The 16764-nt window shown below is 38.9% G+C and overlaps 1 protein-coding gene across 1 annotated transcript in view; it reads right to left on the bottom strand.

Annotated features, from left to right (window-relative positions):
* Nucleotides 1–1874: 1874 nt before the first annotated feature.
* Nucleotides 1875–16764, bottom strand: part of LOC145452197 (alpha-galactosidase MYORG-like) — a 28127-nt gene continuing 13237 nt past the window's right edge. The window contains exons 9-11 of the mRNA XM_080330422.1: nucleotides 4399–4671; nucleotides 4018–4234; nucleotides 1875–2099 (exon numbers count right to left, since the gene is read on the bottom strand). Of these exons, the coding sequence (XP_080186548.1) occupies nucleotides 2004–2099; nucleotides 4018–4234; nucleotides 4399–4671 (586 nt within the window). The 3' untranslated portion in view covers nucleotides 1875–2003. The remainder of the gene's footprint in view (nucleotides 2100–4017; nucleotides 4235–4398; nucleotides 4672–16764) is intronic.

Raw genomic sequence — 16764 nt, 5'->3', positions numbered from 1 at the left:
TTTTTTAAGATTTTGTCCTCTTCTGAAAATTTAGGTCATATTTAGAGCAGAATACGAGTACGCCGTAAATTAGCACAGAAGTGACGCTCCGGCTGGGCGAAAAGTTGACCTTTTTTTTTAGTCAACCACCCGGCAATGTGGAGGAAGAAACGGTATTTTGGGCTCTGAGCGTGAAAATTGCCCTTTTTTTAGTCAACCGATCACAAAGTGGGAAAAATTCACCGATTTTTGAGAATTCTTCTCCGGTTTTGCAAGTCTCAAATTTCTGAAAAAAGTGTCCTCTTTTTAGATTTCCAAAATATGGTAACCCTAAGTAAAGGTGTCTAACCATGGATGATGGGGTACAATGAATCATTCTCAAGCTGTTGGCAGTTAGGAATCAGTGGCCAGCCACCAATCAAAATGCGCGAGTGCAGGGTTGTAGCCAACCTCACACAGTTCCGAGTCACAAGTCAATCTTACTTTTATAGTTTCTACTCCTATTCGAGTCATTTACAACTCACCATGCACCGAGTCATAATGTCGAGACTCGAGTGCGAGTAAAAGTAATTTTGTTCACTATTCATTATTGAGTTCAAGTCATGTCCAACTTACTTTTTGAAGTTTTTGGGCGATATCGAAGGCCTCGCATTCATAAATGCTCAGTTTTTTCACTCTTAAGAAATTTATTTAAACTGTTTCTAGGCCTATTTATCAATTATCAGTCCTGGTGCACGATTCTTGTATCAAGTCATAAATAGAAATGTCTGCAATCAAATTACTTGGTCCAGTCATGCATAATGACTCGAGTACAAGTCGACCCAACACACGAAGTAACGAGTTGAGTAATTACAAGCCATGGGAGAGTGTCATACTACAACAAAGCAGTTCACAAAAACAAACCTGCCTGTTGTGCGTATCTTTACACGAGCGCGGTCGCATTGTCGAGAATTCTGTCACGTCGAGCATATACAACTCCAGTGCACGAGACAAAAGACAGACAACATGGCGGGATGAAATACTGGCGAGTCAAAACGGACCAGAGGTTCGATTGTCAAAATGGTCAATTGCTACTCAAATAGAGGACGAATAATAATGCACTAAATCTCTACTCAATTACAAGATGGAGCGATTTCCAAGACATCACAAAACTACTTCAATGGGAAATTACAGCCTGAAAAGTAGGCCTAGGCCTACTCAATTAAGTATAGTTTAAAGAGTAGATTTGTTCGAGGGGTCGCATACTTTTAGTGGTAATCAAGAAGTGGCCACGTTCGAAATAGAATGATGTAGTCTGTTTGTTTGTTCTTGGGGTATTCATGGTGTTTGTCGACTACCATGGTCATTTACACCAGGCCGATATTCTTCTTATTTTCCGTAACTGCCGACTTATAGCACGGCCCACCTCTAGGCTTTTGTAAGACACCGCTGACGCGGATGTAGTCTATCTTCACGACATTTGACTGTCGACACGAAAAATAGGTGCTAATTTTGAAACTATATTCTGTTGCCGTGGTACAGGGATATTCATGTACTTAGTTCTTATACCAATTTCACTCATAAGAGTGATACAAACTGATCCCAAAACTAGTTTATACATATCGATATCGAAATTGTAAGCAGAAGGTTGTTTTTCCTAGATAAGTGTTCACTGTTCATGTAGAAAACATTACCTTCTGAGTGAGTACTGCAAGTATGCAAAACCTACTTGAATGCTCTGAAAAAGCAAGTAGTCCTGTACTGAGCCCTCTGCAGTGGACGTAGTAATACAATCGATTTATCAGGGTAAATCATGTCATCGTTTGCAATATTCTCACCACTTTTGTCTCGTATCAGTGATCAAACTTGTTAAACAAATTTCTGCGTAAATTTCTTACTGCTCAACAAACCCAATCGTCAGTATTGGTTTCGGATATATTCCGACACAAGTATTTTATTGGAATTATATAACCCCCACTATTCAAGCTCCAATAAATTCAAATCAACACCAGTATGATCACGTGACTCATGCAAATTCCGTTTCTTTATGCGTCATTTTCTGGGGGCTTGATGGCGCTGAAGAACGCAATCTCCTCCAGAGGAATCTCGTAGTCTGAAAGCCACTGTGACGATGAGTAGATCTGAAACAGTATGGTGTTATCGGACCAGTGCAGAATACGATCGGGTCAAATACACCCAAGATTCGATACACCAGTGATCCTCGAACGCCGGTCCGTGACACATTTTCTGTCGGTCATTAATCAATATTCGTCAGATTACGTTTTCATCTGATCACGACACGCACAATGTACAATGCGATAATACACAATGCGACGTAATAAACAAATAGGAGAATGCCGAACGACCAGTTGCGTTATCTTAAACTGGCATCGACCTCGACCTAGGGCTCGATGTTACAGTTCTTTTTCGATGTTAAACTCTATTCCGTGGCTCGTTCTTGCACTTTCCATTTCTTGTGAGTGCGTCCTTTCATCGGGCATTTTTCTGGGCTTTTTTGTCGCCGTAAGGAACAGCAACGTGGGGGAGGAGGCAGCCTGGGTATACGTTTATTGTCATCACTACGCTACCCCCCTCCCCCCGCGCCCGGTCCGCTAGATACATTAGAATTATATATCTCATTTCCAGAGAGCAATAATTTGGGCGCTTTTCTATTAGTTAGTACTAGAGGAATAAAACATCAAAATTTAAATTTATTTAGAAGTGTGGGACGTATTTTTGTATGGTGAGGGAGGGAGTTCATGGTCTAGTTTGGGCTAGCGTAGGGTTGCTAGATGTCCTTCATACTAAATGTACAGGGTCAACAGCACATCAACATAAATAACGCGAAATGCGTGACGGGGTCGTTAGAGCGGGTCATTCGGGAGTTGAGTCAAAGTGATTATCTTTTTTTTTTTAGTCAACACAACAAAATTTCCACTAAATAAGTCAAAATCAGCACTTTTCAAATATCGGTAAACTAGCTTTTATGATTTGTGAAAAGTGTCCTCCTTCCCGATTCCAGAATATGGTAACCCTAGCGCAGGGGTGTCAAACTCAAATCGCGCCGCGGGCCGGATTCAAACCTTCAAATCGTTCGCCGGCCGCACCAGTCAACTGATTTCAAAATATTACTTCATGCCCTATCTTTTCACCTGAATACTTTATTTCAAGTATATATAGATAATAGTATATTACATTGTGATTGTGCCACGGATCATAGAGGTTTTATTCTAGCAAGATACCTTTATTCGCGAACAATGGAATTGATAAAAACACAATGATTGATTGAATGCAGATATAAACCGCTAAAACAATGGCTCTAACGACGATATAATTTGGCAGGCTCCCTTTGCTTTAGTCGTAATCTGGTCTGCGTATGAGGAGTGAAGAAGACAAGAGATGTAAACGCGGACGTGGGAATTTGTATTCTTATTATTAAATCGCGATTCGGGTTTGTATGGGGTCTGGGGACCTTTTGAGTTGTATGTGACACCGCAGTGCTACCACAGATATTTGAATTATGTTTTTTTAAACCAATATATTCTCCATGTAAACTGCGTAGGTACCGCATTGGGGTTTTCGCTTGGTCTACGTTTGGTCCATTTTCCCACGAACTCAGTGTACACTTTTTGCCATCTCAAAATTCGGTGCAAAGTCACCGACTTGTTCCTAGTGGTAACTATAGAGTGATACACGAGCACCGCAGTCGGGTGTGTGTGGCCGAGGGACTTGCTCGACATTGGCTGTCTTGAGGGATCACTTAATGGCAATATTTCATAAAAAAAAACTTTACATCTGGTACAAATGTGCTGGATAATATACGCATGTTTCAATATACCCAGAATTGATTCGCGGGCCGTATGTTTGACACCACTGCCCTAGCGTATAGCGTCAGAGTGGTGCAAGTGTTATAACGAACTGTTTAAACGTAGCCTATACAACTCGTTTCGGACAAGTGATATGTGAAAGCTACGGAGACTTTTGAAGAAACTTTGTTAAATTCAGAAGGTGCAATTAAGCGACAATTGACACTATAGTAGCCACGTCGTTATAACTTACCTCTCCCGTTCTTTGATCTTTCCATTTCCACCCTTCTGGACCAGGAAGATAAATATCCCTAGAAGTCGTTCCTTCGTGCACAATCGGTGCAACTAGAACCTCATCTCCAATAAGGAACTCATCGCCCACAGTATATGTCACCGAGTCTTCACGATTCACCCACCATAACGGTCTCACTATCGGACTTCCATGCTCGATTGTTGACAGCTTGGCATATCTGCACGAATGACAATGATCAGCGCGGAATTTTTGTACTCCTGTCATTTGGGTCGGTGGTCGGCACGCGACTGAGGGTTTCAGTCCATCGGTTGCGCGATAAAACTTATTTCGTAATAACCTTCTATCGCAGGAAATGCAGCTGTCCTTGTACGCACGACTTACCTCAATACAATTGGAGTTACGTATGAAGCGTGCAGGTCGACATATTTCTTTGCGATCCGAGTTACAGTTTCATCGTCGTACTGCCATGGGACGACAGAAAATTGCATTGATGGCATAAATGCTGTGATCTCGATCCATCGAATATATAATTCTTTGGTAGGAAGGCTTCCGCCATATGCATTTCCACCAATCATATCCGGCAATATGAATGGATAGCCAACAATTCCGAGCGTCAAGCAGGTTGGTATCAGACTTCTCAATCCGTTGGTATAGCTGCATGATTACGAAAATTATCTAATCTCATCATGTAAGAAGACGCAGGCTAGCCTGCTTCTTCAACACTAGTGCACTAACACGAAGCAGATTTTAGCCTGAAAAACTTGATTGGTGGCGTTGCGACGCACAATCATATAAGTAGTTATGTAGATCGCTCGCGATTCGTAATTGTTTCTTATGGGTGCGGCGGTGAGGTGCCGAGAAACCGGGGGTGGCATGGTGACCCTTATGTCTTATGGCGGGGGTGGCATGGTGCCATTGTGTCTTATGGCTGCGGTGGCATGGTTACCTTTTCGGGTATAGGCTGCGGCGGTGAGGTGCCGTGAAAACTCGTGGTGGTGATGGCACCCTTTTACACCCCCTCTCGGCGGTGAGGTGCCATGTGTTCTTATGGATGCGGTGATGATGGCACCCTTTCGGGTATAGGCTGCGGCGGTGATGTGCCTGAAAACTCGTGGTCGTGACTCGCCTTTTTTGCTATGGGCTGCGGCGGTGATGCGCCATGTATTCTTACGCGATATGTGGTGACTCGCCATGTGTTCTTACGGGTGCAGTCGTGATTCGCACTTTCAGGCATCTCTCGCGTGGTGTTGAATAGTCACCAACAATAATCGCACAAACGGAAACGTGGCTTGCAAGAGGATTAAGCAGTGCGACCTATATTTCGAATGACCTGCGCGCTGAATTGTTTCACAGCCAACCGCGGTGGTCGTGACTCGCCTTTTTTACTATAGGTGGTGACGGTGATTCGCCTGTCGTGTATTCTTACGGGGTCTGTGGTGACTCGCCATGTGTTCTTATGGGTGCGGTCGCATGCGGCTATTGCGTCTTATGGCGGGGGTGGTGAGCGGTTATTGATGCTAACACGAAACCCGGGGTGGCGAGCGGCACTTATTTCTTATGGCGGCGGGTCTTATTTCTTATGGGTGCGGTCGTGATTCGTACTTTCGGTATAGACTGCGGGCGGCATGTCGTACTTTCAGCAAAAAAGGTGTGAAATAGTTTGCCAAGTCTAGGAATCACTTGCAAGGTAATATTTTGGTATTTAGTTTACCACAGAGACGGCGTAGACGGTGATTCGAATATCAACAATAACAACGCTCACGAATTAACACTTCAAATAGCTGTGAAATAGTTTGCAAAACCCCGCGATCGCTGACAAGATAATGTCTCGGTCATAACCATCTTTCACGACTTGGTGTCATAACCATACCGATCGCTCACGCGGTGAAATTTTAGTAATCAGTTTGTCACAGTACTTGATATCGCTGGTAAGATTTAACAAGTAACGAATAACAGACCGCGGTAACTTGAATAGCGACAAATTGTAACTTATTTCCGCTCTAACCCTAATCCTTTGTGAAGTGAACGCTTATTCAAAAGGGTGTGATATAATTTCAAAATCCAACAACCACTCACCCGATAATGCTTCAGACATAGCAATCCCTCATACCCGCTCACAAGGTAATATTTCGGTAATTAGTTTGTCACAGAACCGTCGCAGGTGGTGATTCGAAAACCAACAATTTGTCACTCGCCCGCGATCGCTATATGTTTCACGCCTCCAGAATAGTGGCTGACTTTAGTTGCGTGATAAGATCCATGAAAATATTCAATCAATGTGTTAGTTTATCAACTTGAAATGAAACTCACTACACAAATCAAGTCGATTCGTATCTTAATGTTTTAAATCGGTACAACTCTAATCCTTTGACAATTCCCTTGACGCGTTTTTGTTGAATCGAACGTAACCCGAATATTACTGACGCCGACTTTCAGCCGCATCGAATTATTCGCACATTCCGCCCGACTGTTTTCACACTTATAGATTCAATACCAACTATAACTCTACAAGAATCAAGAATCACAAGTATGTGCATTACACAGTTATTGTCTTTATTAACTTGAAATCAAACACTTAACAAAAACACGCAACTAATCATTTGGCAACTCTAGCATTACCAAAAAATTCCAGTATTGTTGATCGAAAATCCTCGAATCCGTATTATTAAGAATGTTATAGTACCGCATCGGAATCCATTCGCGGGATGTACTAAATGTAAATCCAGATAACCCAAAATGAAATATTTGGACTTTGACAAACATGACTACCAACTTTGATCCAGTCACATTTCAAGATCATACTTTGAAACAATACTTGAAACTTACAACTCTATTCACGACTGACTTTTCCGTTTATCAGTTAGAGTTTCAGTAAATACTATCGCGATATTTTAATGTGTTACTACACACAATAGAATCAATCAATGAAATAGCACCTGTTGTAAATATTTCTAACTTGACAACCACTTGTGCATACCGTGATCAAGTTGCGACGCGATGAGTTAAATCGGGATATTTCAATCTATTTATCGAAACCTTGAACAAACTATCAGGTTATTTTTTGTTGTAATCGAGTGAACGGAAATAGTATTACGTCTCAACATTTTAACATCTTCCCATACACAAAAGAGTAAAATACAAAAAAAAACTTGTCAAGTCAATCCGTTTGTAACTTACCCAACCAAAGCAAAAAGTATCCTTATGAAAAGTAGACAAGACTACGTGAGTAATCACCACAATCCAAAATCCAGAGCAAGTTCGGTTGCATTCATAGTCCACCAACTCGTATTTTTATTCCACTTTAAAAGTCGTTACTATTCCGCAAGACAAAGAAATTACTATGTGGTATATTTTGTAAGACAAAAGTAATTACTTCTCAGTGTCGGCGACTTGAGATTAACATAATATGTTTGAGTATACGAGATTTGATAGTCTGACCATCGTAGTTGAGAATTCATTTCTTACAATCGAACACAGGTGTTATATCAAAAGTTATCATACTGTAAACATAAGGATTGACACATTGATTTGACGTATGTAATAGTTGATCACGACTTGATTAATAAATTATTCGCGTTAATTAGACCCGCGTTGTGTTGAAAGTTATGACAGTAACAAACTTTTCGGAAACGTTGTTATTAACATATTGATTTGTAAAACTATACTTGTCTGAAATGTTCTTGATTTGGAAGATATTCCGTGTTGGTACAAATCACTCTGCGTATTGTGGATATCAGAAAATATTTTACAAATGTAACTGTTTCAGTACCCAAGACTAAAGATGAAACAACAATTTCGTTTTCTGATTAACAACCGGTACAATACTTTATCATCATATTCCGCGGTGAGAATTGAAACACTTTCGCGCATTACCCGGTGTCAAGATATCACACTAGGTGAATTGACATACCACCGCTAGAATAATACCTAATCCGTTCGCACCATTTCACATACTTTGATCATTACAAAAGTAAATTGTGATATGTTTGTTAGATGCATCCAATTCAGTTAGAAATGTCTGGTGCACAACAATCGTAATATCAAAAAAGTACTTGCTACACTGTTATTTGCTAAACGTGTTTTGCATTGTTGTTCATTTGTAGTATTGATTGAAATTGTTCTCGAACCCTCAAATAATAACTCCTGACATGAAACCAAGCCGCTGAAAGTCGTTACCATCACGAAGATACAATGTGTACGATGTTTGTCAAATGTATCCTACCTGGCCAACAGAAAACAATTTTCACTGACTCGAAATGAAACCAATGTGATGGTCTCCATTCGATATTTTGTTTGTGTCAAATACTTTGCAATGAACACATTCGCGTGGTTGAGCTTTACATCATCAAGCTGTTATTTGTAAATCAAGATTTCAGTAAACTTGTAAATGTATCGTTTAACTAACCGACATTTAGTGATTGGGGAACATACCAGACGATACACATCCATCTCCGAAATACTGCATTGATCTTAATTTCCATCATCGTGATAATCGAAGTACATTTCTTTCGAATTCGTAACAACCGACTACGACACGATAAATTTTTGACAAGTTATGCTTAGAAGATTGATTGCATATCGCGAAAAAAATAATATACCTCTCATATTGATACTGTTACTCCATTGATCGATATTTTCAAACGAGTAAAATTTATTACTTGAGTTTCTCCGCTTAATGTAAATGAAAACTCAGCCGTCTTTTAACATCACAAAGACATTGATAAAAAGTAGGCAATCAAACACAACACTTTGTACGACACTAATTATTGTTCCACACATCTCATTTCATACTAAGTGTATACGAAAGATATTCACGACACATGAAAATATTCCCATGCTACAAACCTGTACAATGATTGGTGGTGCTTTCAAACTGTTTCGATATCACAAGAACTTTATTGTCTGAACGGGTGTTCATGTATCTTAATAACCAACACAGAAATAGTACTAACAGAAACAGCAGAGTTGTTTACACAAAAGTTTGTATATGTACACAGCATGCGAATACCATGTGTAAGTCTAGCACAATTGCGGTATCCATCCGAGTTTAGTTAACACAAATTTATTACAACGGAGTCACGTAAACTTTCGTGAAAGAAAAGCATACTCACTCCTAGAGGGTTATGTCAATGCCATAGCAGTTCCCCAACAACAAAGTATATATGTTTTCTAGTCACGGTCCTTACATCTTTCACATAGATCAATCGACTTTGCTAACGAAAAGTGCTGAGTCATCACATGATCGCTCTCACAACAAAACAGCTAGTAGATATTATCATTCAAAATATTCCTAACCCTTTACACACCAGTAACAAATCATACAACGAATACGTTTTGTGGGTCGAATTGTTGTTCAGTGTCAAGTCTACCTGTTGAAACGTACATTAAAACAACACAGTCACAATTAAATTAAAACCACGAATCTATTTTCATTTCCTCGCAAACTGTCACATACAGAAAAATAAATTTAATTTCCCAAAACATACTTGTAACCAATCGTTTTCATTAAACGCACAACACCATAATAGTATTCACTTTCTACAACATAGACATTCCGCTGTAGTCAAGAAATATTTTTAATAGTCAAAATCATCGACTTCTGTTTACGGTGTTAGTGTGTGCATGTCATACATGTGGGCCCGTATTAAAATGGACACGACACGACTGACTGTAAGGAGATAGAAGTCTATCGCATAGATTTACATGTGGTCTTCGCTACGGTTCCAAAAAACGAATCATCTCTTTTGCATTGATCTAGACCGAGCAAGTTAGTTAATGACCATGATTGTGTTTGTCATATGCGAATGATAGGGTTACTGTCAAATCTACATACAACAACCTTCTGACGATCATAATAGCAATTTCATTTTCCACCCCTTCATAATTGTACAACTCGGTAACTACGTTTAACAAGACCAAACACACTACCAGCGTTGAACACAAGATACCTACCCAAGTAAAAATATCATTCTGGTTTGGACAACTGACGTTTACCTGTGTAAAATTATCATTTTCACTTGGAGGTCCACCGTTACCTAACTAAAATACCATTGTCCTTTGGAGATTTATCGTTTACCCAGTGTAACAATCCCCTTTTCACTTGGAAATCTATTTTTGCCCTGGATAACAAACCCCTTTTCACTTGGAAATCTATTTTTGCCCTGGATAACAAACCTTTTTCACTTGGGAATATATTTTTTCTTTGGGTAACAAACCTTTTTCACTTGGGAATATATTTTTTCTTTGGGTAACAAACCTTTTTCACTTGGAAATATATTTTTTCTCTTGGTAACAAACCTTTTTCACTTGGAAATATATTTTTTCTCTGGGTAACAAACCTTTTTCACTTGGAAATATATTTTTTCTCTAGGTAACAAACCTTTTTCACTTGGAAATATATTTTTTCTCTGAGCAACAAACCATTTTCACTTGGCGGGTCGTCGTTTACCTTAGTAAAAATATCATTTTCCTTTGGAGATCCGGCGTTTACCTAGTGTAACAATAAATTTTCTCTTGGTCATCTAGCTTTTCCTAGAGTAACAAAACCATTTTCATTTTGAAATCTGACAAACACACCTGACAATTTGGTATTTGTTGTATTGACGATAGTTTGAAATAGATTACAACGAACAGTGACGGAAATATACACGGACTACCGGTTACAGAGTATACCTCCATCAGTCGTATCACATCAATATCATCGGTTAACCACATACAATATACTCTGGTACACAGAAATGTATGTTTCAGAAAATTGGACAATAGGCTTCGATAGTTCTGTGATGTCCGGGTTCGTGCTTTGGATTTTCCAGAGTCAAAATGTCTGAATAAAACACCTCCTCGACGATGGTTGGTATGTGGAAAACGGTTGGATTTATGTTCCCCATCGCGCTAACAACACCTGGTTACTTGTGAGAGTTTCCTCGGGTCTGTTTACTATATTGTGTCTTTACTGGTCAATACATGTCGCTCCAGTCAGCTGAAACCGGGTCACCAATATGAGAAAGTGTGGGGGCCGGATCCGGATATTCACTCATGACCCAACGACCGATATTCAAGTAAACATGTTACAGACCGTGTTTTGTCTCCATGAAAAATACCAACCATCACATCAAGTACGTTACGATTGTTCACAAGTATTCGCGTAAACCAGGTGTACATACAATGTGTCGGTGTACAAACATCACGGGACACAAATTCATGTTCTCAAACCTCATCATGCGACGACTCTGTACATTCAATGTGGGCATAGATGACTTGGAGACAAGCAGGCAGCCATATTTGGACGTAACATGATCTCAGTATGAACCGACCTCCACCCAACTTGTGAAAAATCAATCTCACACGAGTACAACCCTTTCACGGGTTCACACCTTGATTTTGCAAGATTGTACGGATTCTCAAGTAGACTTGCATCGTGATCAAGACCTCGATATAATCGTGTTGCGTAACTCACTCAATCCCTGAGCGTTGTTGGTCATAACCTGCGCACTATTTTGCTGAGACCGCAGTGTTTCACCCGACATAATGTATTTGGCGTTCACCATCGTTATCAATCTTTCACGCGATGAATATGTCAGATGTCGCTACTCCCACATAACGACTACAGATAAACATCGTGAGCAGTGACTCCGCATTGAAATCGTAAACATGGACTCTGTGTGTGTGTGTGAATCTCGAGTTCGATTACGATTTGATAATGTAATCCAAGGTGAATCTCTGCGAGTCGAAGACTGATTTCGTGTTAATCACGCCACAAGAGGGCGCTGTCTCGTAATTCTACAGGTCAACATAAACCGCGGTTGGAAACTTTTGGTCTAGTTGATCCAGCTACTTGTTGAAACGGTGTACCCTCAAAGACAATTGAGAAAACGTTGTCGTTGCCTGACCATATCCACGAGTAAATATGGGACTACGCGTAACGTTCCATAGATTCCTCTGGCCCCACACCGTGGTTTTACGACACAGACAAGATGCAGCGGTGGAAATATTGAAAATGAAAAACGATACCTTGGTGACATTTGATTTGAATTTTACACCTGATGAACCATACACTCGATTGATACATTGGGATGACAACTCTATCATCGATGTTGAGGGAAAAGAAATGTACAGATTTGTTGGTGTTGTGGATATTCAGCGAAAATCAGGGTATATGGTTGTGTATGGTTCGCATATTTGACTGAGAATATATCGGTACGCAGAATGCCCTGTTCGTTGTATCATACCATGTGTCATCTATGCCCACATTGAATGTACAGAGTCGTCGCATGATGAGGTTTGAGAACATGAATTTGTGTCCCGTGATGTTTGTACACCGACACATTGTATGTACACCTGGTTTACGCGAATACTTGTGAACAATCGTAACGTACTTGATGTGATGGTTGGTATTTTTCATGGAGACAAAACACGGTCTGTAACATGTTTACTTGAATATCGGTCGTTGGGTCATGAGTGAATATCCGGATCCGGCCCCCACACTTTCTCATATTGGTGACCCGGTTTCAGCTGACTGGAGCGACATGTATTGACCAGTAAAGACACAATATAGTAAACAGACCCGAGGAAACTCTCACAAGTAACCAGGTGTTGTTAGCGCGATGGGGAACATAAATCCAACCGTTTTCCACATACCAACCATCGTCGAGGAGGTGTTTTATTCAGACATTTTGACTCTGGAAAATCCAAAGCACGAACCCGGACATCACAGAACTATCGAAGCCTATTGTCCAATTTTCCGAAACATACATTTCTGTGTACCAGAGTATATTGTATGTGGTTAACCGATGATATTGATGTGATACGACTGATGGAGGTATACTCTGTAACCGGTAGTCCGTGTATATTTCCGTCACTGTTCGTTGTAATCTATTTCAAACTATCGTCAATACAACAAATACCAAATTGTCAGGTGTGTTTGTCAGATTTCAAAATGAAAATGGTTTTGTTACTCTAGGAAAAGCTAGATGACCAAGAGAAAATTTATTGTTACACTAGGTAAACGCCGGATCTCCAAAGGAAAATGATATTTTTACTAAGGTAAACGACGACCCGCCAAGTGAAAATGGTTTGTTGCTCAGAGAAAAAATATATTTCCAAGTAAAAAAGGTTTGTTACCTAGAGAAAAAATATATTTCCAAGTGAAAAAGGTTTGTTACCCAGAGAAAAAATATATTTCCAAGTGAAAAAGGTTTGTTACCAAGAGAAAAAATATATTTCCAAGTGAAAAAGGTTTGTTACCCAAAGAAAAAATATATTCCCAAGTGAAAAAGGTTTGTTACCCAAAGAAAAAATATATTCCCAAGTGAAAAAGGTTTGTTATCCAGGGCAAAAATAGATTTCCAAGTGAAAAGGGGTTTGTTATCCAGGGCAAAAATAGATTTCCAAGTGAAAAGGGGATTGTTACACTGGGTAAACGATAAATCTCCAAAGGACAATGGTATTTTAGTTAGGTAACGGTGGACCTCCAAGTGAAAATGATAATTTTACACAGGTAAACGTCAGTTGTCCAAACCAGAATGATATTTTTACTTGGGTAGGTATCTTGTGTTCAACGCTGGTAGTGTGTTTGGTCTTGTTAAACGTAGTTACCGAGTTGTACAATTATGAAGGGGTGGAAAATGAAATTGCTATTATGATCGTCAGAAGGTTGTTGTATGTAGATTTGACAGTAACCCTATCATTCGCATATGACAAACACAATCATGGTCATTAACTAACTTGCTCGGTCTAGATCAATGCAAAAGAGATGATTCGTTTTTTGGAACCGTAGCGAAGACCACATGTAAATCTATGCGATAGACTTCTATCTCCTTACAGTCAGTCGTGTCGTGTCCATTTTAATACGGGCCCACATGTATGACATGCACACACTAACACCGTAAACAGAAGTCGATGATTTTGACTATTAAAAATATTTCTTGACTACAGCGGAATGTCTATGTTGTAGAAAGTGAATACTATTATGGTGTTGTGCGTTTAATGAAAACGATTGGTTACAAGTATGTTTTGGGAAATTAAATTTATTTTTCTGTATGTGACAGTTTGCGAGGAAATGAAAATAGATTCGTGGTTTTAATTTAATTGTGACTGTGTTGTTTTAATGTACGTTTCAACAGGTAGACTTGACACTGAACAACAATTCGACCCACAAAACGTATTCGTTGTATGATTTGTTACTGGTGTGTAAAGGGTTAGGAATATTTTGAATGATAATATCTACTAGCTGTTTTGTTGTGAGAGCGATCATGTGATGACTCAGCACTTTTCGTTAGCAAAGTCGATTGATCTATGTGAAAGATGTAAGGACCGTGACTAGAAAACATATATACTTTGTTGTTGGGGAACTGCTATGGCATTGACATAACCCTCTAGGAGTGAGTATGCTTTTCTTTCACGAAAGTTTACGTGACTCCGTTGTAATAAATTTGTGTTAACTAAACTCGGATGGATACCGCAATTGTGCTAGACTTACACATGGTATTCGCATGCTGTGTACATATACAAACTTTTGTGTAAACAACTCTGCTGTTTCTGTTAGTACTATTTCTGTGTTGGTTATTAAGATACATGAACACCCGTTCAGACAATAAAGTTCTTGTGATATCGAAACAGTTTGAAAGCACCACCAATCATTGTACAGGTTTGTAGCATGGGAATATTTTCATGTGTCGTGAATATCTTTCGTATACACTTAGTATGAAATGAGATGTGTGGAACAATAATTAGTGTCGTACAAAGTGTTGTGTTTGATTGCCTACTTTTTATCAATGTCTTTGTGATGTTAAAAGACGGCTGAGTTTTCATTTACATTAAGCGGAGAAACTCAAGTAATAAATTTTACTCGTTTGAAAATATCGATCAATGGAGTAACAGTATCAATATGAGAGGTATATTATTTTTTTCGCGATATGCAATCAATCTTCTAAGCATAACTTGTCAAAAATTTATCGTGTCGTAGTCGGTTGTTACGAATTCGAAAGAAATGTACTTCGATTATCACGATGATGGAAATTAAGATCAATGCAGTATTTCGGAGATGGATGTGTATCGTCTGGTATGTTCCCCAATCACTAAATGTCGGTTAGTTAAACGATACATTTACAAGTTTACTGAAATCTTGATTTACAAATAACAGCTTGATGATGTAAAGCTCAACCACGCGAATGTGTTCATTGCAAAGTATTTGACACAAACAAAATATCGAATGGAGACCATCACATTGGTTTCATTTCGAGTCAGTGAAAATTGTTTTCTGTTGGCCAGGTAGGATACATTTGACAAACATCGTACACATTGTATCTTCGTGATGGTAACGACTTTCAGCGGCTTGGTTTCATGTCAGGAGTTATTATTTGAGGGTTCGAGAACAATTTCAATCAATACTACAAATGAACAACAATGCAAAACACGTTTAGCAAATAACAGTGTAGCAAGTACTTTTTTGATATTACGATTGTTGTGCACCAGACATTTCTAACTGAATTGGATGCATCTAACAAACATATCACAATTTACTTTTGTAATGATCAAAGTATGTGAAATGGTGCGAACGGATTAGGTATTATTCTAGCGGTGGTATGTCAATTCACCTAGTGTGATATCTTGACACCGGGTAATGCGCGAAAGTGTTTCAATTCTCACCGCGGAATATGATGATAAAGTATTGTACCGGTTGTTAATCAGAAAACGAAATTGTTGTTTCATCTTTAGTCTTGGGTACTGAAACAGTTACATTTGTAAAATATTTTCTGATATCCACAATACGCAGAGTGATTTGTACCAACACGGAATATCTTCCAAATCAAGAACATTTCAGACAAGTATAGTTTTACAAATCAATATGTTAATAACAACGTTTCCGAAAAGTTTGTTACTGTCATAACTTTCAACACAACGCGGGTCTAATTAACGCGAATAATTTATTAATCAAGTCGTGATCAACTATTACATACGTCAAATCAATGTGTCAATCCTTATGTTTACAGTATGATAACTTTTGATATAACACCTGTGTTCGATTGTAAGAAATGAATTCTCAACTACGATGGTCAGACTATCAAATCTCGTATACTCAAACATATTATGTTAATCTCAAGTCGCCGACACTGAGAAGTAATTACTTTTGTCTTACAAAATATACCACATAGTAATTTCTTTGTCTTGCGGAATAGTAACGACTTTTAAAGTGGAATAAAAATACGAGTTGGTGGACTATGAATGCAACCGAACTTGCTCTGGATTTTGGATTGTGGTGATTACTCACGTAGTCTTGTCTACTTTTCATAAGGATACTTTTTGCTTTGGTTGGGTAAGTTACAAACGGATTGACTTGACAAGTTTTTTTTTGTATTTTACTCTTTTGTGTATGGGAAGATGTTAAAATGTTGAGACGTAATACTATTTCCGTTCACTCGATTACAACAAAAAATAACCTGATAGTTTGTTCAAGGTTTCGATAAATAGATTGAAATATCCCGATTTAACTCATCGCGTCGCAACTTGATCACGGTATGCACAAGTGGTTGTCAAGTTAGAAATATTTACAACAGGTGCTATTTCATTGATTGATTCTATTGTGTGTAGTAACACATTAAAATATCGCGATAGTATTTACTGAAACTCTAACTGATAAACGGAAAAGTCAGTCGTGAATAGAGTTGTAAGTTTCAAGTATTGTTTCAAAGTATGATCTTGAAATGTGACTGGATCAAAGTTGGTAGTCATGTTTGTCAAAGTCCAAAT

The sequence above is a fragment of the Botryllus schlosseri genome, chromosome 12 (assembly GCF_051294905.1).
Source record: "Botryllus schlosseri isolate E-star chromosome 12, Bs_hap1, whole genome shotgun sequence".
NCBI classification, from domain to species: Eukaryota; Metazoa; Chordata; class Ascidiacea; order Stolidobranchia; family Styelidae; genus Botryllus; species Botryllus schlosseri.
Note: the sequence above shows the minus strand (reverse complement) of the source record. Positions and strands in the feature narration are given on the sequence as shown.